General features: G+C 41.2%; 1 protein-coding gene across 8 annotated transcripts in view; it reads right to left on the reverse strand.

Moving 5' to 3' along the window:
• Positions 1-2,055: 2,055 nt before the first annotated feature.
• TSPAN4 (tetraspanin 4) overlaps positions 2,056-23,558 on the reverse strand; it is a 481,009-nt gene continuing 459,506 nt past the window's right edge. For all 8 annotated transcript variants that reach the window (XM_057412723.1, XM_057412726.1, XM_057412724.1 and 5 more), the window contains 4 exons: positions 16,877-16,978; positions 7,732-7,863; positions 5,911-5,994; positions 2,056-3,068 (listed from right to left, as the gene is read on the reverse strand). In XM_057412723.1, the coding sequence (XP_057268706.1) occupies positions 3,000-3,068; positions 5,911-5,994; positions 7,732-7,863; positions 16,877-16,978 (387 nt within the window). In that variant the 3' untranslated portion in view covers positions 2,056-2,999. The remainder of the gene's footprint in view (positions 3,069-5,910; positions 5,995-7,731; positions 7,864-16,876; positions 16,979-23,558) is intronic.

Here is a 23,558-nt window from a genome sequence, read left to right on the forward strand (position 1 = left end):
AGTGTTGCTTTTACTGCCTATAGATACATGTTTTTGAAAACCAAGGTAGTATATTTTATAAAGACGCCTGAACTGTGGAAAATTATTAGAGGGAACCACAAAGCGTGACTTGTCTTCAGTCTCTGGTTCTCGTTTCTTCTGTAGGTTTACCTGAAGCCTGGCAGTCTAAGACCTCAGCACAAATTACTGGGAGACTCACAGGATGAGGCGTTATGATCTCTCTCTTCCCTACACCACCATCAGGCAAATTGACAAGAGTTACCCTCTGTGGCAGCTCTGCTGCACAATGGTTTGCTCTTCTCAACTGAGCCATCATCAGCCTCCTGTCTCTTAATTTTTAATGGCAGGGATCACTACAAATAGACTTTTCTACCTTTTATCTTTCTTAAAAACCAATGTTTTATTAACACATTTATCACTCTGTTGTGCTGTTTTTCAGTGGGGAAAACTGAGCTGTCAGCAGGAGCACTTGTGTGTATGAACTTTAAACTATGGCAAGAACTAATGATGCATCTAACCTGGAATCGTGTCCATGCAGGTAAGAAAGGAACAGAGTGGGAGAGAGGGAAGGATCGAACTTACAGCATCTTTCAAAGAGCAGGCCTGTTCACAGGTCAGCCTGGGCTCAGAAAGCAGAGAGCATTGAGACTATGGTGGCTGTAATGCCAAGAGTAGGTCTCCTGTGTTGACGTACAGGGTGCTTGTGTGTGGCCTACTCAGTTTAACCTTTGTCTCGGATTGAGGTGCATTAATATTTCTCAAGGCTTATGAACATGTCAGTAAAATCCTTTAGTGGTGGTGAGGTAGCTGTGATAGTGAGTGATTGTTAAGCCACATAAAACACATACAAGTAATGCATTACTTTCAGGTCAGCCTGCACAGCTAAATGCCTGATGCTACAGATAGGCACCATGCGTAAAGGTGGAGGGTAACGATCTTGGAAGATACTTGCTGTTTCACACACCAGACTCTCCAAAGCACTTTCCCACAAAACATTGAGTAGTTCATGCCTGAGGGTGAAAACACTGCAGGAAATCAGCAAAGAGGAAAAAAATATCCCAAAACTTAAGCAGTGAGAGTAGTATTTGTCAATGTTGCAGGTCCAGGAAAGATTTAGTTACAGGTGTCATGGAGAATAGTCTGGGCCTTTGCAAGTTCAGCTTACTGCTGGAAATTGCCTTTAAATCAAAGGAAGCAAAATGTTACTCACAGCTGAGACCTGCAGTTGTAAGCACTAAAGGTACAGGGTAACTTTGTTTTTCCTAAATTTGATGGATGCTTCTAGTCTGTCACAGTAGGAATGGCTGTACTGAGCTTTCTGGGAAGACAGGGCACCATGATTGTCTCTCTGGTCTGTTGTCAATGGCCGAATGGTCCTTGGAGGCTGGCTGCAAGGAGTGGGCCAGTTGCATTCCTCTGTTTGCCTGTTCCCTGCTGTGCTCCTTCCCTGAGTGCTTAGCATCAACCTGTGTATTATCTGGGGTTGCTTGCTGATGGGGAGTTTTGTGTTTGAACAACAGGAAACATCTGATTCTTAACCTCATCACTACAAGGTGTGCACATAAGGGTACTACATAAATTACTTCAGTTACCAATGGGTGGGGAAATTGGACAATTGGTGGCTGTTTCCTGGCTAAGGAAAGTTATGATTTCAATTTCTGCAAGTTCCAGAAAATGTGGGGTAAATTCTAGCCAACAGTCAGGCAGAGGGAGATGGGTCTGAAAAACAGAACTGAGAGGTGACCCCAGTTCCAACAGAGACTGATGTGTCTTGGCTGTTGCAAGCATGCAGCTGAGGGGGAAAAAAATTCCTCAGCATAAAAACATCTGTAGTTTTAATAACTCTCAAAAATGAGCAATGTGCAAAAAGATTTTTCTTCAGCAAGGCAAACTCTGTCATACCTGCAGATGATGATATCCCAAAATAAATTAATGAAATGGTGACGTTCAGGGAAGGAGCAGCTGACAGCTTTGTATGGATCTTCAAGTGTGGAAATGAGTGATATTTTCTGGCAGACTAACTTGCAACAGGGATGATAAAAAATAAAACCATAGTAGAATGACAGAGCCCACTCACAAGTTGTTTACTGAAATGAAGATACAGCTGAAAGTAATTACTTGTTTCCCAGAGGTATAAGTGATAGTGCCTCCTACAAGAAATAATAGTCAGTTATTTCAGTTGGAATGTAAAATGGGATAGAAAGGTTTCCTCTTTCTGAGGTTAGATGCTGGGTATTTTTACCTCCTTTCAGAACATATATATATATGAATGTAATATATATTACATATACAGTCAACCATCTATATGCCACTGGCGATTAATAAGTGAGATAATGTCCAATATTGTTTTCCCTTAACAGCCAGATCTCACTGTACAGATCCTGATTAAAAGCCCAACTTTGCAGCACAAAAGATTAAAAATACTCCTTTAAAATAACATATTTCTGAAGATGATCCTCTCCTGGCTACAAAATCATCTTGAGAAACTTGGAGGCAGGGCTGCTTGATCTTGACGTTTTAGCTGTATGCAATCTGTAGTAAAATTACAATTGCATTCTGTGCTAGCTACTTGTACCTTCTTGCTGAAGAACACTCATTTTCTATGCCCTTTCTTCCAGACCATGGGATGTGGGAAAACAACCTGGAGGGTTTCACAGAGGTTGCCTTACTGAAATCTTCCTACCATGGGTTTGCAGATCAGCCCCTCATAAGAAGCCTCCTTTGCCTTGCCACAGGCCATGGAAAAGAAACCATTGCTCCTGGGAGTTTTCTTCTGTTTAAAGACAAGGCTCCTTCTTACCTGCACCAGTTCAAGTACTGACTTTTTCTTTTCTTCGTCCTTCAGTGAAGTGGGATGATTCACAAAATCTTCAGAAAGATAGCATTATACACAGTTTATAGTACAAAGGGGGGGGGGGGGGGAAAGGTCAGATAGATGAGCATGAAGGAGATTTCTCCTGTGTCCTTTGGAGGAGGAGCAGAAAGGGTGGAAACGGCATCTATGCACAGTAGGTGTCTGCCTTGACCACCTGACAATACATGGTCATTGCAAAGGTGAGTCCAAGAATCTAAGAGAAAAAAAAAACACAGTTGTTATTCAGTAAGCAAAAACCCCACCACTATTTATTGAAATGGAAAAAAAAAGGGAGAGGCAAATGTGCCTACACTGGCTTTGTTCACACACAGGCAGACACATCACATACTGCTTTTCCTACCAGTTCATGTCCTTTGTTCTCTTCCTAGTTTCTGTCTGCCTTTTGTCCTTACCTGTATTGCTGGTTTACAGAATGAACAATGAAAGCATGGGAGAGCTGTTTTCTCCATGAACAGCAGCCTCCAGTTACTGGGAAGAGAGGTATATTGAAAAGAACTGTTTGGATGACTTTCCCTCAAAATTATTTTATAATAGCAACCCACAGCTGTGGGGCTGTGTGGTTATCTCTGTAGCTATTGCTTTGAAAGACAATGAGATTCATTCCTGACCCAAAGGATGCTGTGGTTTACTGTACTTTTCCAAGTGTATGTGTGCATAGGTCTCTATGGGGAAATCACTGGAGACTGTCCATGCATTAATCATAACCATCAATGCCTCATCAACAATGTATGTGTCTTTTTCTATTAAGCCTATTCAAGAGAAGCAGCAGGGAGGTAGTAGTTCTTCTCTGAGCCCAAATGCTGACCTGCTGTGCCACCTCTGGTAGATTACTTCATCAGAAATGGATGTGGAATAGTGTCATATATTCCTTTCAGTTGAAGCATTTATGTGAATGTACTAAGTAGTTTTTACTATTCTTTTGCAACCCCACTATAAAAAATTGTCATTGAAATAAAGGTTTGCCAGGGGATGTTTTTTCTATGAATTGTATTTTAAGCATTTAATTTGACCACTTCAGATTTAGTCTTTGTATAAATTGTAGTACCTCTTAATGAGTATTTTGAAAGAGTACATGAATAACACACATACTACTTTATAAATAAAGAAATGGTAATAAAGCTGTTAACCACCTTCACTTCCCTTTCTTCCACAGTGAAATGAGACTGCTAGGCTTTAGAGTGCTGTTTTATAGTAACCACATGCCTTTTGAGGATATTCCCTGAGTATTGCCTTCTACTTCCTAGCAAAGGAACACCTTCAATGACAGATGCGTAATAAAACCTTGGTGGCTGAATTTGTTTTATGGGTTCAAGCATGCATGACTAAAGAAGATTCTTCCGTCATGTGTGCTGTATGTCCTCCAAGTTGTCACTGGGTATAATTCTAACTCTTAACATGAAAAACAAAAGCTGTCACATGCTTGGGGCCAGAACATCAGTGTAACATCAACAACAGAGGGAGCCCAATTCATTTTAGATGACAGTGCATCAAAACTTTTGTCATCAGTTAGATTTGATCACATAGTTAAAAGACAGGCTAAAAATCTATAGTGTTCTAAGGTGTTTTCTCTGTACTTCCCAGCATATTCTAGGAATATAAATTAGCATTTTAAAATTATTTGAAGTGTTTTCTCCTGTGCAAACTAGTGATGGCTTTCTGTCAAAATTCTGTATTCTCTTAAATTAACCTAAATATAATCCAAGTCAATGAGAAGGCTGACATAGGCTGCTGGGCCTTTAATATATCTTTTAAAGACTCCCTAAATGCTGGATAGATGCTCAACAGCTGTTTCTTAAAGTATGGTAATATATTAACAACAGTCTTACATTGTCTCTCTGCCACATGATCTTGTTGTGCTTATCTGTTTTTGTAAGCATACCTGCTTACTGTACTGGAAAACAAAACTCAAAACTACTGAATTTGAGCCTATGAGGAGTCAGGTGTTTGCATTAATAAGTTGTAGCCAATATATGACACATGAAAGAGTAAGATATATGCCATTTTGCCTCATCTGACATTATTGGGAACAAGTGGCATTTTGATCCCAGGCTCTCCCTTGTTGCTGCTAGTGATATACCACACAAAATTACACACGCACAAAACCCCCATGTTCACCTGGAATTACAGGATATTAATTAGCTTAGCAATGCCATCCTTCCTTTCTGCTTATGCATTGAGTGTGAGGGAGGCGGAGCCAGAAACTAAAGCCCCGTCTTCACTGCATTCAGGAATGGGACCTTGGGCACATAAATGCAAGGCTGATGTACAGCCTGAGCTCCAGCACAGCTTTCACCTGTGTACCCTCAGGCTAAGGTTTGTGCCACTGGGGCTGCACAATGTCCGCAACCATGGCAAGCTGGTATAAAGACACGGGTACGTAAGAGTACGAGACAAGGTACTACACTGACTCATAACTGATTCTTCTCTGATCAAAGTTATGCTGGAAATAACTGCAGGTCAAAAATCTGATGGGCAAGGCTATGCCCATCTTACCTACCCCATTTCCCTGCAATTAATAGAAAAGGAAGATGTTTCTATTGGCAAGATTGAGTAATAGTACCAGCATCGCAGCTTGTAACTCACCCTAAGACTGAGAATGGGGTTGAAGACTTAAGTCTATTTTCAGGCTCTCTTAAAGGTAGATATTTAGCCTAAGTGGATGGTCCCCTCTGGAGAATTACTGGACAAATACAGGTACCCTAAAAGGCAATTCACCCTACTCTGACTACACGTCTGTCTTTGGAAGGCAGGGACTATCTCTCCACTGAATCTAGCCTAAGCTTTAGATAAACCACTTGGTAAAGTGTCTGCTTTTTGTAAGTTTCTCATAAAGCAGAAAATGTGTGCAGTATTCCTAGTTCTGTACTTTGCGCACAGTATTTTAGCTATATTAAAACATAAAAGACCTAAATCTTGCAGAGTTTTACAGTAGTATTATGCAAAATTTGGAATTACTAAATCAGGCTTGGGCAGAGTATACCAATCTTTAGTTACAGTTAACTAGGATTTGAAATCTGACTGATATTAAACTGTACCTGTACCATAGCTGTGCACAATCCAAAGATACCCACTGCTAGTAAGTTTTCCTGGAGCCATATTTTCACTGTTTCGTAGCATGGCTGGAAAAAAACAAAACACAAAAGAATATTGTATTAGCCATAAATGCACAGTTCTACTCTCCTGGGAATACAGCCAGGAAAGAGCCAGATCAGACTAAGCTGCTAGGTAGGTCTGGGTTATCATTTTGGTGTTGGAGCAACTACCATGTATTTCTGGGTTGAGTTTGGATATAGAGTACTCATTCTAATGACATAAAAAAGTGCACCTCTAAAATGCCGCATGAGCACTGCTCTGTATAAATTAGGCCAGTAATTAAAAAAAAACAAACAAACAACCAAGCAGTGGATTTGAGCCCACTTTGCCCTCTAAAAACCAACCAGAAGCAGTAGAACTTCAGAATGAGCCTTTCAGTTTCTCCATGTTTCAGAAAAACAGAATTTTCTATAGATATGTGTATAATCAAGTGAGAGCTTGATACTGCTGCTGCACACAGGCCCCTTTTGTACAATTTCCTATAATTTCAAATTGCAGTATGGGCTCTCCTCGAGTATTTCTTCCTGCTTTAAATTCTGCAGTAACTGTAACCTCATGTTCCTGGCCCAGTTTTGGGGAGGGTTGACTTGATCCAAGTGAAACCTTTCTTTAAATAATGTGTAAAGAACAAATAATATCTGTAAGACAACCTTGTACAAGAATTGTGCCCTCTGTCTTGTAAATGTACATGGCCAAGAATCATTCAGACTTAAGTTAGTGGCTTTAACATACGTATATGCTAAAGGAAAACTTATTAATGCTCCCCAGAAGACATGGTGTTGACCTGCACTGATCATCTTCATACCTTCATACCCCAAATAAAATAGAAGAATTTTTTAAGTTCTTAAATTAAAAATATAACCTGGATCTATGTAAGAGGTAGAAGGGAGCCCTGTTTGGTTGGAAGTAAGCCTGTGCCAGTGAAAATCCATATATATGAAATCTCTAGAAAGTGGCCAAGAAAGCTTTACTCATCTTCTTCACAAACCTTTAGAACCAGCAAAACTTCCTTATAATTTCACTTCATCAGATGGCCTTACTCCACACCCCTCCTGGGTAATTGCACTACATGTAATTAGCACAAAGAATTGCTGAGCTAATTTCAGAGAAGAATTTAGGCTCTATCTGCTATGGAAGAATTTTGCTGAAGACATTGTACAGAAATTATCCCATGGAGTATCGAATTTGATTACAGGCAAGTGCAGAAACTCACTGTAAAAAAGAGTGCTGCTGGCAATTCAGTGACACAATTCCCTCCTGCCTGCTGTGCAGTGGAAGCCCCTGAACTGGGGTTCCTGGCAGGAGCAGAGCACTGCAGGGTCACAGAGTCCTCTTGCCTCCCTACTGCCTGGGCCATGATAAGCTGTGGCTGCAGCTCCAGGGCTTGTGCTCTGCATGTGTGGATGAGCCATTTGCCTTTATCTCTGCCTGATTCCAGTAGATGGGACATTAAAAAGGACAATCCTGTAATTTACTAGCTAGATCTGCTAGACTGTGCTTGTGATCACTGTTGGCAGGTCCAAGTCTGTGATGTGAAACAACAGCTTAGAGCCTACTGAAAGGAAAGCCTGTGAAAGTAATTAAATCAGTTTCATTGGAGGTCAAAAGCCGCAGCTCAACATAAGCCTTCTGAAAGCACTTGATTAAAGATGAGGAAGGGTACATCATACCTTACCATCTGTTTAGCCCTGCAAATGCCCAGGTGCCTGCCCTTTACCTGGGTTGCAAGGCAGCTGCTGAGCTGCTGCTGGAGAGTTACTCACCGCTTTCCACCAGGTCCCTGGGGAGTGGAGCCCACAGTTCTCACTGAATTCTAAGCAGCAGGAGTCCGGCACCCGGGTTGTGTTGTACACTTCAAACCAGTCAGTGTAGTTGGAGACTCCACAGCATCTGAACTGGAAAAAGAAGAACCAAGATGATATTGTAAATATGATCTGGAGTTGGATGTTCAGTGTATTTTGATTGCACCAGCAGAGGCTTGAAATTTTATAAAGTATTTATTTCCTCAGCTTTACCCAAATAGACCCTTTCCCCCCACTCTTTTATTATGTTCAAATATGGTCTTCCATGTAGCTAACATTGATACAAGAAGCAAAGGTGCCTATTTGCAATGGCAGGACACTGCAGGAGCTGGAATGGGACAACCCCAGCCAAGTACTGAGGTTAAGAGTTGATGTGGCTGAGCGGGATTCTAATGATGGTTTGCAACTTGTTGTCAGCAAAAAAATTAAGATACAGATACAGCACTCAGGAGATGAAGATACTGGGATCTCTATAGCACACACTTCTGAAATCATGATTGAAGTTAACAAAACAAATTCTTTAAACTGTTAATTACTGATCACCTTGGAAAGACTCAGTCAGTAGAAGACGCATTTCCTCCTCTTTTTGGCCCAGTTCGTTAATGCCACCATCTGATGCTACTAAATAGTGGTGCTTTAAGTGTCTGCTTTAAGTGTCTGCATATGATGACAGTGTGCAATGACTATCTTAGTGCTAAATCAGGTTTGTTTGACTTTGGTAGCGGGATGCAAGATCTGGGGAATGGCTCTGCAACCATCTTCCCCCTCAGGGAACTGGTATATTCCTGTGATACAAAATAAGCTAAGATTCGTTACCATATAGATGTATACACCATCTGTCACTCCTGTGCTAACTCCAAAGTATGAATTTGTGGGTATTCAGACACTTTACCACAAATGAGTAAAAGAAGACAACACTGGGGTGCAGAACTGCTCTCTATTGGCAGTACTTCACACTTTTTCAAGGCTATACTAGCCACCTACTTAGCCTCAAAATGACTTGCCAAGTCATTTTAAATGTGATTTTATATAAGCCTGTACAGTATTTTTTTGCATTCCTATAGAGACTGTTCCTCTTGTTTCTGACAGACTTGTAATCATGCAGATGTCTGCATCGCTGGGACCAGGGACCTAATTCAGATCCGGATGTCTACACTGTCCCGAGGAAGATTTTTTCTACATATATGTATATAAATATGTATAAAATAGTTGCAGAGTCTCTGGGCACAGAGGGGCAGGTGTTCTGAGCGTTCGGACCGACAGAGGGCAGAGGTGTCACACGTTGCCACACGCATTATACGATGCTTCAAGCACTCGCAGAAAGAAGTCTGCGATAGAGACATTGCAGTGCTCACAGCACTCACTGGTTTTCTTCTGCCAAGCAAAAGTCAGAAATCTTTCCCGGGCCAACATCTGTCCCCCAAGATTCTGCTCAGAATTCTGATTTTCTCCATGGCAGGAATCAATCCTTAGCTTGCAACTGTTTGATTTGTGAGTTCACAGGCTTCATTTTCTGCAAACCAACTTAAAAGTAAAAATAGTTTGTGACTTTCTTTTCCCCTCTGTGTTATTGCACAAAAGACAGGAGCTTTGTGCGTAACAGGTCCCAAAAGTGGATAGGAGCAGCATGGAACACATGGTATGTATTTGAGGAAGGCTGGTTTATCTGGAAATCTAACATGAAAGTCTTGCAGGCTGTCATCATCAGAGTCAGGAGGCAGCTCTTTGATAGACAGTGAGAAACGACAACTTGTAAATAGCAAGCCTTGGAAATGTGGCTCATCTGTGATGCAAAGAGTGCAGCAGTAAGGACTGAGACATTTGAGTGATGTTCTGGCCAAAAACAAGTGACACAAGTTTGCATAAATTGGGACCAGATCCCTTCTCCCCGTAATATTGCTTGGCTGAGGGTGTCAAAGTCTGACAGACTAAGGAGATGAAGTACAGGTTTTGTAGTTAAGGGCTCACTGACAGGCTGAGGACAGCTGTTCCTATGAAGCCTGTGAAGCAGAAGGTGGCTAGGCCATGATCTAGGGCTGGGACTCCAAAGAGGTCTGCTGGTAAGCCAGAAGGTGGAAATAGGAGGGGATACAGCTGCAAAGGCAAGCTGCAGTTGGACACACATTGTCTGCTCTGTATATTGTACAAGAGCAGAGGATTAAATATTGATACTTGTCTGCTACTGCTGACAGACAAGGCAGTCCCAGCACTGGGAAAAAGGGCTAAGAAAAAATCAAGGGTGAAAACCAGTGAAGTAACACGAAGATCAGTAGTCTTGGGACTGGAAGAAATAATGCCCAGAACTGTAACTGGGGGAAATGTCATGTATTTGAAGACAAAGGATGAGCAATGGAATTAAGCAGCAGATCCTAAGAAAAAAAAGGAGGTGACAAATATTGAACAGTGTGTTCTAACACCACAGAGACCAGAGACGGCACATGTGAGGGAGCAGTTCAATGAAGACCAAGTCCACTGGGGAGCAAGGCACTGACCCATGGCAGTAAGTAGGTCAGAGGCAAGAATACGGAAACAAGCAGCAGTGGGTCTGAATGAGTCAGCAGTATAGATTCAGCAAAGGGGTCCACGTAGAAGCCAAAACCACAGATAAGCTCAGTAAAGTCAGAGACTTCATTATGGAGGCCCAAGCAGAGAAGAGAGGGTGGGAGTGACTTTGGATCATGTGACAACTGACTGATCTATCTCTTGTGCATGAAGCTGAACAACACGTAGCCAAATTGTTGAGGGAGATGAGGGGCTATTAGAAGAAAAGGAAAATACTGAGGACAAACCAAAACAAAAGGATTTTTGAGAGTCCTCTTAGATTCGAGAGCAATGTTCTGTTTGAGAACAAGGTTTGGAGTAAGGATAGTTGGAGACAGTCCTGCACTTGGAGGATGGAGAAAGCTCAGCTCACATGAAGGATAATTTCTGTCACCAGCACTTTGTTGTAGCCAGTTACTTCACATCCTTCCCCAAAGGCTGATGTTCTGCCAATGCCAGAAAGTTAAACTGCCTGACTTTGAGAAGCAACTGCAGACTTGATGCTTGCTACAGCCACATTCATTTTTGGTCACATTTACAGTCCTGTCTTGTTCCATTTGCTAGTTAAGTGATAAAATTAGATAGGATTGCCTAGCTATTCCCGTTCCTAGTTTCAACAGGGCACAATACACTTATGTTCTTATAGAAACAACTACAAATTAACTGCTTATTCTGGGGGACCCTGACCAATTTAAAAAGGAGCAATCAGTTGGAAAATGTCAGCTACTGCCTTGAATAGCTGTAACTTCAAGACACCTTGACTTGAATACCTGAGGTGTCTTGATTCTATGCTTGCTGCTGTGAAAGAGCATGTGTGATTAGGTGCAGTTGTGCCTGCCCATGTGATGTATGGCATAAGGTGACAATCAGGCAGTAATTCTGGGGACACTTGTAAAGTATTTGGCGGAGTTGCTCAGACAAGCAAAAGCTTGGCAAATGTCTCCAAGTATCTAAGCTCCTGCTGCTGAACATTTCCAGGAATACTGACAATATGCTGCTGTTTGTTTCACATGTTTCATGTGGGAGGCTCTCTCTCCCAAGATGGCAAACACATTTTTTCCCTCCTTTGTTAGAGAGACATACGTGGCTTCCCTATTGGTTTCTGTGGTGTTCTGAAGCTGCTTGTTGGTTCCCAAGAACTCAGGACACGCAGGGGCTGCTCAACTCAACAATGGAGTCAAAGGTTGTGCTGCTGAGGAGAGCTTTTCCCAGCCAAGCAGCACCAAACAGCACTGAAGTCTCTGTGCTGTTTTTATGGAACACAGCGCTTCTTCTAAATAGCTTGATTTTTGTGTTAACAAGTAATTGCTGCTCTAGCATGGGTATCTAGGGCTGGTAATTAATGTTCAACTCAAAGTTTCTATCTTGGTGCAATGGAAATGTTAAGGAGTTAGATTCTTCTCTGTATTTTACAGGCAATCCCAGTACTGAAGGCTAAGTAGGCCTTATTTTCATTGTCAAATTCCTTCAGAATCAGCCAGGCTGGAATAAGGTTCATGAAAATAAACAGACACCCAATCCCTGTTGCAGACAGGTTTTAGCAAGTCCTGGCTTTCCAGTTTTGTGAATGTGACAGAGAACTAGGGAGAAGGGGAGGGTGCCTTTTATATTCCTTTTTCCTCCATCACTGTAAAAAGTGGTGAATAAAACAGTTTTATTCTAAAAGCATGTTTTTACTTGGTGGTTTGGATTACTTCAGTAGTAATCCTGAAGTATGGTTTGATCTAACAGAATCAATGACTGGGGTAGAGGACATGGGTCAAATTTTCTTCTCAGTTACCATGGTCTAAGTAGTCATGAAAGGCATTACACAGCAGTAAAAGTGAGCTGAATTTGCTCACTTTGGTGAAGCTAACGTGTTTTCTGCATGCCTCTTGAATTACTGCCTGGTTAGTTAAAATGAGAAGTGTTCAAATATTGATCACAAAGAGATGGGGCTGAAGCAACGTTTTAAATATTAATGCCTGTTTCTCATTTCCGAACGATTTTCACCTGTACCTTCCACCAGTCCTGACTGGTAGGGAGTGTGATACAGTTCAGAGTAACCTACATCCTAATCTATTGGAATTTTAGTCATGTTTAAAATCACTTTGCAAGCTTTCGTAGTCTTCAGTCACGATGCACAGTCACTTGCTTGTGTTTCTGATCCTTTTACGGTTTGAAATGCTGTTGAGGAGAGAGGCTGTCAGTTTGGTTAGCTGAAGGTATTAAAAGAAATCAATAAAATGTTCTAATGTGAAGCAGCTCCCTAACCTAGAGACTTAATCCGACTGCAAAATGAGCTTGGTTCTTGCGTCTAACACGCATTGCATGTATGCAGCTGAAACCAACTCCTTTAAGTAGTAACATGAACAGATCAGTCCTGCCCCAAACCTGCGACTTCCTCCCTAAGGACAGGCCTGATGGACCCTGTTTTTCCCTTGTAGGAATTGTATGCTTCTATTAAAAAGAGGAAAACAATTTCTCAGAGAAGAAAGCCCCCCCCAGAAGAGGTGCTCAGGCCTTTCACCTTTGAAGAAACACAGTAATCACTACTGGAAAGTCACTGTGTGCACATTGGGTATCCATACTCCCAGTCAAAGCTCCTCTCTGCTTTGTGATCAACCAGTCCCACAGAAATCAAATGCCATCTAAATGTGGTTGTGTTTCTGGAAAAACTTCCCCCTCCTCCTCCTCTCCTCAAGAAAAAGTTGTAATACACAGTCACACAGGGTGGGTATGGTCTATATCTAAGCTAATAGTAGGAGAAATTAAGAACTATGCCATGGTGCCATCCTTCTGCTCAAACTCTGAGAAACATTTTTGCAAAGAGAGGAATGTGAATGTGGAGAGGTCAAGGGAAAAGCACTCATGATTTCTGTTACTGTCATGATTTTACATGTCATGCTTTTTTCCAAGGCTGTTGTTTTCCACCCATATATAGACATGGCCCATAGATCAACCAGTGACTGATGTCTACTGGCTCATTAGAAAAGTCAGTGCTGAGACATTGTCCTATATGGCAACGTGGTCAGCGCTAATGTGGGGGGTTTTGAGAGCTGTCTCTTAGAAGCCAGAATGCAAACAGCAAGCCTGGGCTGTGACTTGCCTTTCAGAAAGTCCTCTGCATTGCTCTAATCTTCCTATCAGTGATTGCACTCTACTGATTAGGAATGTAAGGGATAATGATCATTACTGAACACAACAAATAATACTTGTCATTTATATAGTGCTATTCAACTGCAAAGTGTTTTACATAATTAAGCATGCTGGGATTGCATTCACTGCGCCACTGCAAGAGTCTATTCCTAAATAGTTTTGAAAGATTCATGTGAAAACCAGTTAGGCAGAGCAGTAAAAATGGATCTGTGGGAGCTCTTTGCTTTTCTCCTCAGTGCCCAGCACAGGGAGCACAGAGACTTTAACATTCTGGTACTGTCAAGACAGTGCTTGATAATTTTCGTGGTTGCCATGTTAGAAAAGAGAGTGGTGTAACATGACTGTACATGGCTTGCAAGATGGCACTTTCCTATTATCTTTTGAGGTTCTAAGACCTAGCTAACATTAATTTCATCTGAAACTTATAAGACACTCTCTAAACTGTCATAAGCTTCAAGGACAAAGGAATCATTAAGACAACTGAGCCTGATCTGTGGCACTACAGAGAGAACAGACCATAGAGGGCTGTCTCTAACCCAGCTTGTCACTGAACAAGACCATATCTTTCAGACAAAAATACCAAAACAACCCTGTTTTAACTTCAGAGAAAAAGAATCCACCATCCTGCTGTACAATGGCATCCTACCAGCAGATGTCTGTATCCTGAGGTTTAGGCTGTTGGATCAATTACAGAGCTTTTTTCTTTCTAAATTCTTTCCCCTTCCTGCTCCTTTTTTAAGGACTGCAGTCACATCGCTACTCTTCATGGCTATAGAAAGCTTTTAAAATTTCTCACTACAATGAAAATTTCCCGAATTCTCATTATTCTTCTACATTTTTTTTAATCCAGTCCAACTTGTAAACATCTTGAAAAAATGTGAACTACACGTACTACATATTGTTACCCCTATTTTACAGAAAGGGGAGCAGAAGTATGGGGGTTATATCCCATAAGTCTTCCAAATAGCATTCCCCCCCCCACCTTTGCTATATGCTTTTAACAGTTCTTGCAGTATAACTGAAACCAGATTAATATTTACTGCAAACATTTTAATATTAGTAATTTTTACTACATTTTTACTAAGCAAAATTAAGTTAGTGTAACAGAGTAAAACTTCTAACACTGTTTGATATAAGCAATGTTATTAAAAATATATCTGTATTTCACATGGCTTACTCTTGGGCTAGCAGCACAAAATGCACTTCTCTTGTCAGTAACTGATAACTTTGCATATTCGAACATAGTATTGGAAGAGAAATATTAACAATATTGCAAGATGCTTAGGGCTTTTAAAGGTAATGAGAAGGACCTTCCACATGCAGTTCTTAGCATTTAGGACTGGAAAACTTACTATCTTGTTTGATGGACCTGAGCTGTTTGCCTTTCACACACAGTACTGTTGCTGTTAGCATCCTGCTCAATACAAGAGGAACTGCAGGTTCAGACCCCTGGTGTGTGCGCTTGGCTAAGGAGCCAGTGGCGTGAGGCTACCATCTGCGGGCTTATGACTGAACACCTCTAAGAATCCCACCTAGATGCTTGTTGTTGTGCTGTTGCATCACCGGTTGCTTGTGATTGACCCAGGAGATGACAGTCTTGTTCAGAATGCATGGGTAAAGGTCTTCCTGAATCTTCGTTAGCGAAGACAGGCCTTCCTCATAGGAGAAGGAAAACTCCTATCTTCAAACCCGGCTGATGGAGCTCGTCTAGTCTTGTATGGTCTTCCATCAAAGAGAAGGACACTCTTACAAAACCTATGACCTGAGGACATTTCTGTCACTGTCCTAGCTAGCTGGGCCGTGGCAGTTAAACCTCAGGTGTAAAGGGTGGGTCCAGTTCTGCACAAGGTGCGCTTCACCTAAAAAATCCACTGCGCAGGCTGGAAGGGCTCACTTTCACTTGTCTGTATGGACAGGCGAGGGTCGAAACGGCAGGTGACAAGGTGCATGGGTAGCTGCAGATCCAACCTTGCATGTGGGGGGGCCAGCGCATGGGTAGCTCAAGATAGTTCAGGAGATGACAGTCCTGGTCGGACACTTCCTGATTGCCTAAGCACCCTTTTTTCCAACCAGATTTGCATATCCCACATGCCCTTGGTCATTGTGCTTGTAGTAAGCGTGGTTAAAGCCCTTCCCAAATCTTCGCTCGCCAAGCCAAGCCAACTACTCTCAATTCAGACAGCTCCCGTGGCCTCAAAGATGCACAGAGGGAGTTTGGCCAACCAGTTCTTTTGTTCTGTTAGTGACCCCCAATTGTTAATTTCTCAGACCTGTTCTTAGCAGCCTACTGCTCCTGTTACCTTGTATCGTATAGAAGAATATATGTGAATCTTGACACTACCAGACTGAAAGATGTCCAGGATTTCAGCCCAAATGGCAACAGAGAAAGTAAAGGGTAAATTAGCAGGCTTATCAGAATGCGGTAGGTAGCCCATCCATCTTCTTGAATAGTCTGCATAGCTTTGGATGCACTTGAAGAACTCATTTTTGGCTGATTTAGGACATCAGAGGTAAGTCTAAAGCCCTTCCTGTCTGTACCACACTAGTACCTCTGGAGGAGCATCTGAGAAAGCTATACAAGATATTTTGAGTGATGCCAAGGCAGTATGAGTGCTTCTTCCTAAAGCAGAACTCAAAGTTGAAGCACTTTTCTTCATTCAAGAAGAAGAGGAAATCAAATCAGAAAGATCACCCTCGAGAACTGATTGAACTGAGTACGAAAAGGACAGAGCTAATAAACCTGAACTGTAAGTGATGGTGTTTCCTCAGCAAGCCAGACAAGGACAAGAGTAGGAAGCCAGCAACAGTGTTCACCAGCCCTTATGAGACAAACACTGGCAGAGTACTGTCAGAGGATCAGAAGGGTGCATCAGTGATTGTAACATAGCAAAAAGCATTCCATCTGTGATAGAAGATGACTGAATTCTGCTGGGAGAAACGTACTGACTGTAGGAGAATATTTTAAATGCCATGGCTGGTTTCCATTTTGACTACATAGTAGAAACCAACAATTGCCATGAAAGGAGGCAGGACAGAAATGAAAACTTGTTGAAATGGTTCTTTGTTACTACACTCTTCATTCCAACATAAGTTGTCTCTTTGACTGTAAAGAGAAGGTACTGCTTGTTTCCTGTTTGGCCATCTTCTCCACCATCCATACAGCACAGAACTATATGATATTTAGGCTTCAACACAATCGCATTTTTTAAAAGAAATAAGCTACCATGGCCAAAGGAAAAATAAATAAAAATTACCATTTGTTACAAAGAGCAGAGTTTAGTTGCTAATGTCCCACCTGGTTAGGAGGAAGAGATTGGCTTGGGGTCTGGAGGTTTGATCAGGTTCACATCCAGAATATGCTGTTACAGAACAGAGGGTAAAGAAGAAGAGAGAGAAAAAAAAAACCAAACCCAAAAAGCTCACTTACATCTGTTTGAATGATGCTCCATGCATTAGTTAGGCCAATATTTCCATCTGTCCCATACAAATGAAGCCCTTTCTTCAGATCCCGCTGAGCATACTTGTCAATCTACAACCAACAACAAAAGACACAAAACTCAAAATTTGCCAAGTACCACCTTTCAGAATCGAAGTGTGCAGAGCGGGGAGATATTGGACAACATTCCTACACTGAAGTGAATCGAAGTTAACTGACACTTCCTAAAGCTTTTCTCTAGTAGAGCTGGTATCCGTTGCAGGTTATGTGCATTTTGTAAAGAACATGAAGAGTTCCTGTTCTGAGTTAATGTTAATGTTTTCCATTACAGACCTCCAGAACATCTTTTCCCTTCTCTTTTGACCACCAAAGTACTACAGAGAGACTGGATTGTGTTTAATCACAGTTGGTTTTTTTTTTTTTGCAAATGAAGCCTATGAAGAAGATATTCACCTACCCACAGATTTCCTTTTAGCTTAATATCTTTAACTTTGACCAGGTACATCTCAGCATCTTCCATATGCTTCCTGGGAGATCAGCATTAACATTGTACTGATGCTCAGAATTGTGTTCATTATATCAGTCAGGGTACCCCAGTTTTTACAGCAGGATGGACAGAGTTATATTACAGCATCAGGCAATGAGATAGCCAACATTCAGGACAAACAGGATTGTTTATATCTCTCTTAATTGAGCTGCTCTTAAATAAATTCTTTTTTGTTGATTTAATGAAAGTACAAAGTTCTCTTTAGAGGCTTCTGCAATTGGAGATGGTTGAAGATGGCTTTCTTGTTGAGTCTCTGATAGTAAAGTGGTCTATTGTTGGATCCACTGGTCACCACCAGGTAGTATCCAACATGATTGCAAGTGTCTGTCTTTCAGTCTAACCATACACACACATTTCTACAGAATCAAGCCAATACAAAAAAGGAAGTAAATAATAAATGTATATTCATGGTTTAACCTGATTTTTCTGTTGCAAATGAAAAGCACTGAATAGTGCTGCTCAAATACACCCCTACGTCCCACCCCCCCCCCCCGCCCAGGTGCTTCATCGTCCATTTGACATCAAAGGTATGTCAAGAAGGGTGAGCAGACCTGTCCCATTTTCTTTTCCATCAATCTGCTAGAAATCTGACTGCAAAATACAGTGCCACTCTGAGATATTTCTGCTGTAACAGTCAAAAAACCACCCAAATTAAATTCACAACTTGCTTCATGGGGACAAGCTAAGTTAAAATATATTGTCTTTCATACTGGAAAACAGACAGACATGGCAAATTCTTTAGTGATTGCCCCTCTGACACAAGTTGTGCCAGCTAAGGGGGAGATCTAAAATGAAGTAACCGATGCTAATTCTGAGTTAACATAAGTATTCTGCTTCTACCCCACACTTGGATTTTCCCGCTGCTTTGTTGAGTCAAAATTGGGTTTTATTTGCTCCTGGAAAAAAAAGTGGATGCAAAGCATCTTCCACAGTATCAAAGTGGAATTTTCAACCCACTACATCACAGTTATTATGGGGTAGATGTAACGTTACTCAACAATATGATTCCAGAAAAAAACATGACCTCAGAAGTTCATCATGTCCAAGAATTTTCTGCTGTACATGCAGAGGGTTGTGCTTGGTCTTTCCAGTGTGTTTCCTTCACAGAAGTTAACCACCATCAAGCTGATCCACTAATAACTTTGAGACAGTACCAGAAAGATGTACAACTTAATCTCAGCACCTTAACTATCATGCAAGCACTTTATTGTGGATGACTATCTTGAACAGTAGGTGCTGTGCTCCCACTGTAATTAACATGTACGTGGCTTTTGACTTTACACAGAGATTATACATAGTCACTGGTACATTAATTAGAAGAGAAAACCAAAGCTGAAAGCTATCATTAACTGTTAAATTAGTTGTGAAAATTACAGGCAATAATGATAAATTTATATGTGTATGGGATTCTTGGCATTCGTTTAAGAATTAGAATGAACTGGGGTTTGGTTTGTCATTTTCCTTCAGCTCCCTTTGTCTCAGCTAGACTTACTGTGGTCTGGAGCAGAGCCATCAATTAGGATGGAAAGGCACAGTTGTGTTGCTAGTCTGAGAGAGGCTTTGAAATATAGTGTCCTACAGAGGTAGTGAGGTAAATTAATGGTTGAAAAACTAATTCTTACTTGGAAAGGGACAGTGAAGAGAAACAGCCTAGCTGAGGACAGGTGGGGACAGAAATCTATCAGGCAGATTTGTTGCCTTGAAGACAAAAGAGAAAAGCTTATTTAGAATATTAATTTATCACACTTGAGAAGATCTGCCAAGTGAGAGAATTATGCATCAGCCTACAGTTCACATCACCACTAATCTGGAACAAGGGAGAAGGTCAAATGAAAGAGTGATGCTTATCTGAGAGGCAAATGCCATGCTACCAAAAGGATGCAAAAAGCAAAGTTTGCATTTCCTCACTCAAATTTTGCTTTGCAAAACACTGCAGTGGCTCAGCGTGATAACCCCCTTTACCAAGGCTCACAAGCTGCCCTTATAAATGAAATTTTCATGTCCTGTTTGAGAGTAACAACAACAATAATACATTCAATAACTTGCAATCAACATTTATAAAGTACTTCAAGATCTGGAGCAGTTTTGTTAGTCCATGTGTGCTTTAACATGGTCCCAAGAGACTGTCTCACCGAGCATTCCTGCTCTTCTTTTTACGCGGACACACTACCAAGCAACTTGCTGAGGCAAAATTGAAAGTAAGTCCTTTCTTCCTCATGACTGCAAGACCTTTATACTGGGAACACAACTGGTAACAGATTTCCATATTTCAGAAACTCAAGAAAACAGGCAATATGCACCCAGTTCTTTCACTGCTGTTTCAAAAAGCTTCAACATCAAGCCCCTCAACATCAAGCCATGCACACTGTATGAACCATTTTTATTTGTTGTTTTAAAAAGTAAAGTGCCTGTTTGAATCATGCTTGGAAGAGCATATAAGCTTTTTAGAATCCCACACCATGTGTGTGTCTCATTTCCTTCTCTCTCTCATCTCTACACAGGCTGTAACCTTGAAAGAGGCATACACTTGCTGTGAAACTCTCTCCAGATTTCTTTTTTGTTTCATGTTCACTGACATGGGAAGGTATCTGGAAATCTCACACAGTTTTATTCATACACACACACAGAGCTTTGTATTTATTTGAGTGATTGTAAATGTAGGATTTTACATAATTCTCCTTTACTAAAGTTTCTAACTGATCTTCTAACCAGGTGTGCTGCAAATGCACCAAAGAGTGCTATTCTCTGAAGAGAAGCTGATTTAAAACCTCTTTTTCACAGAGCTGCTCCTTAAAGCATTCACACTGCTGTTTGCTTACTCTAGGAACAGGAAGATCTTCATCACCACCTAGAAATAACCTTGTACAGCACAGCTGAGTCTGCAGCCCTTTGTCACCAGAAGAAAGGGGAAGCAGCATCAGTCTTCGGTCTCCTGTCACTTGTGTCTGCAGCTGTGGTACCAGCATGAAGTCCCCTTCTGTCTGTCTTCCCTGTTTTTAGTCAATTACATAAGGCCTTTTTTACTGATGTGTTATCTTGCATGAATTAATCAGTCTTGTTGCAGAAGTAGCCTTAGACTTCTAAGAGCACAGATGATATTAAGCAAGACCTCTTCTCTCATTCATGCTGCGGGAAGTTGTCTACAAACAATTCCATTAAACGCACATTGACCTGTACTTCAAATAACCCGTGTACAAGGTTATAAGATGGATATTTTCTCCCTAATTGAAGCACTGTTGGAAGCTCTAGACATATGCTTCCTACTGGCTTTGACCAGAGAAGGGTAAGTAAGGTGCATGTGGAGCATAGCTAGCAAATGCTCCTCCAGTTCATTCTGTTTCCTCCTAAATTCAATTTTGTTTCTTCCTCAAAATGTTTTCAGAAACTTTTCAATATGCCTTCATTCTAATTGCATATTTGATTTAAATGAAAACTCAAAAAACACCCCCAGCTGGCTCTTCTGCCTTTTGAGTTTTTCAGAAAATGATCTTCCTGAAAATGAAATGCTGCACCACAGTGATTCATCAAAGCTCTTGATAAATGATCCCACCCAGCATTCACCCATCTGTCAGCTCCTCTTGTTTGTCTCTGTGCTACAAGTCCTTAGCCAGGCAAAGTGTCTATCGCAAAACAGAGATTGTAAGTACCACTATCCTGGTTTTGGCTGGGATGTAGTTAATTTTCTTCCTAGTAACTGGCACAGTGCTGTATTTTGGCTGATAACACACCAATGTTTTTAGTTGTTGCTAAGTAGTCCCTACCCTGATCAAGGACTTTTCAGTCTCTCAGGCTGTGACAGTGAGGAGGGGTACAAAAAGCCCTAAGGGAGCACAGACAAGACAGCTGACCCACACTAGCCGAAGGGGTATTCTATACCACAGCACGTCATGCCCAGTATATAAACTGGGGAGTTGCCCATAAGCCACAGATCACTGCTTGGGTCAGGCTGGGCATTGGTCAGCAGATGGTAAGAAATTGTATCATGCATAATTTTGTTTTTTTTTTTTCCTTGGGTTTTATTCCTCTCTCTCTTCATTATAATTAAAATAATAATAATTATTATTAATAATAATAACTACTGTTATTATTATTTTATCTCAATTATTAAACTGTTTTTATCTCAATCCATGAGTTTTACCTATTTTTCTGATTCTCCTCCCTATCCCACCAGGGGTGCAGGCAGTGAGCAAGCAACTCTGTAGTACTTATTAACCAGCTGGGGTTAAACCACAGCAACTATATTAAATATTCTGTAATTTGAATTTGCTGTGTTCACCCATACACAAGCCAGGCCTTTCACAAAGCACAACTCTATCTAGTGAAGGAGCACAATGAAGCATAATAAAAACTCTCAGCAGGCAAACCATTATTCTAAATGAGATGACTATTTTAAGTCATGTCGAATACCAGAGATTTCCTTAGAAGAAAGAGTTTCTGAAAGGTTAGGCAATTAAGAACCTTTTATCAATCTGAAAGTGAAGCAGAGGAAAATTCCTTTCCTCCTTGGGATTCATTAGTCAACAGATGAGAGAGGTGTAAGCTTCAAGCTGGCACCTAATCCATGTCCATTTCTATGACTTCTGACTTCAGACACATTGGAGGCTTGCTCATGCTTATCAGCACCATCAGATTTCAGTGGTGTTTCTATTAACATAAGTTAAATGTGTCCTGTTGCTTAATGTGGTAATCCGTTTACAATTCACAAGTGGAAAAGAGCCACTTCTTAAGAGTGGGGCATGCATATCACTAACACTTTATCTAAGATGAGATCCTGTTCCCACTGCAATGAGTACACTTTCTCACTGACTTCCAGAAGGCACTAATTTGGCTCTTAAACCTCTCATTATCATATTAAAAAGTATTTCTAAAAACATATACTACTCTGAGACAGACAAGTCATGTACAGAGAGTTTCAGGCAATGAAGAAAGCTCAGTATTTGAACTACTGAAAGGAAAGCTACAAGAGATGCACCCGAACTGGAGGGAAACTACCACAAGGGGTCAGGAAAAGTGGCTGGAAGGCTGGAAGCAGCTGATGCAGTGAGAATGGGCAGAGATCTGAGCTCATCTGAACTACAGCTGTGACAAAACACTCCTTAAAAAAAAATAAAAAATCTTACTGAAGTCTGCAAATAAATCTAGGCCAAATTAAAAACTGGTTCCTTCTTAATCTATATTCCCTCAAGACAGCTATTTATGCTGTAGCAATTTACATGTAAAATTTGTTTTTCTGTCCGCTTTGTCCCCTCATTGTTTAGGAAGTCCAGACCCTCCAAGCAGAATTGTGTCTGGCTGGCTGTCAAGCTCAGCTAGAGAAGCCACCATCCTTCAAGAGGACCATGAGCTGTCAGACTCCACCTTGCCTCCTTGAATAAGACAATTTAGGCATAATTGAGGCTGAGATAAAAACTGTGTAACAGCAGCAACAACAAACCCTCTGCTTAGCACAGACACAGATATGCTGAAAGCACTACATAAACATTCTGCACTGCAAAAACCTAGTGAGGCTCAGAATTATTTTCATGTCTGTATTACAGATGGGAGATTGTAGTAGCCTTCTCATTTCCTGGGGATGATTTGACAGATCTCACTCTGTCTAAATGACAGGCACTGGAGTTTATCTACTTACTGTTAAGGCATGAAACAGAAGACAAGCACTGTGCCTTAAGAAGCCAAATTCTGTAATTCTGCTGCTGAGGAGGAGGAGGAAATGCTTTGGAGCAAAAGTTCTTGGGCAAACAAGAAAGCTGTATCTGTGCAGAATGTGCATTATCAGTATTTATAGCTAACATGATGCAAACATTGATGGAACTGAAGCGATACCAATACCTTCCACTGTCCCAGAACACTGAGAAGGAAGCCAGCATTGCTGCAATCCTCCCTGGAAGAATGGCCAAAAGAAGACTTTTCAGGAAATCCTCAATAACTCCTTTTCAGCTTGCTGACAGTTTGAGATGTCACTTAGATTCTCACATAAAGTGTTTGACATGGTCCCACAGAACATCCTTGTCTCTAAATTGGAGACGTCCACCACTGGGTGGATAAAGAACTGGCTGGATGGCCACATGCAAAGAATTGTGGTCAATGGCTCAATGTCCGGCTGGAGACCAGTAACGAGTGGTGTCC

Source organism: Pezoporus wallicus, unplaced genomic scaffold (genome assembly GCF_028554395.1).
Source record: "Pezoporus wallicus isolate ANWC-B61680 ecotype Strahan unplaced genomic scaffold, APGP_CSIRO_Pwel_v1 scaffold_6885, whole genome shotgun sequence".
NCBI lineage: Eukaryota > Metazoa > Chordata > Aves > Psittaciformes > Psittacidae > Pezoporus > Pezoporus wallicus.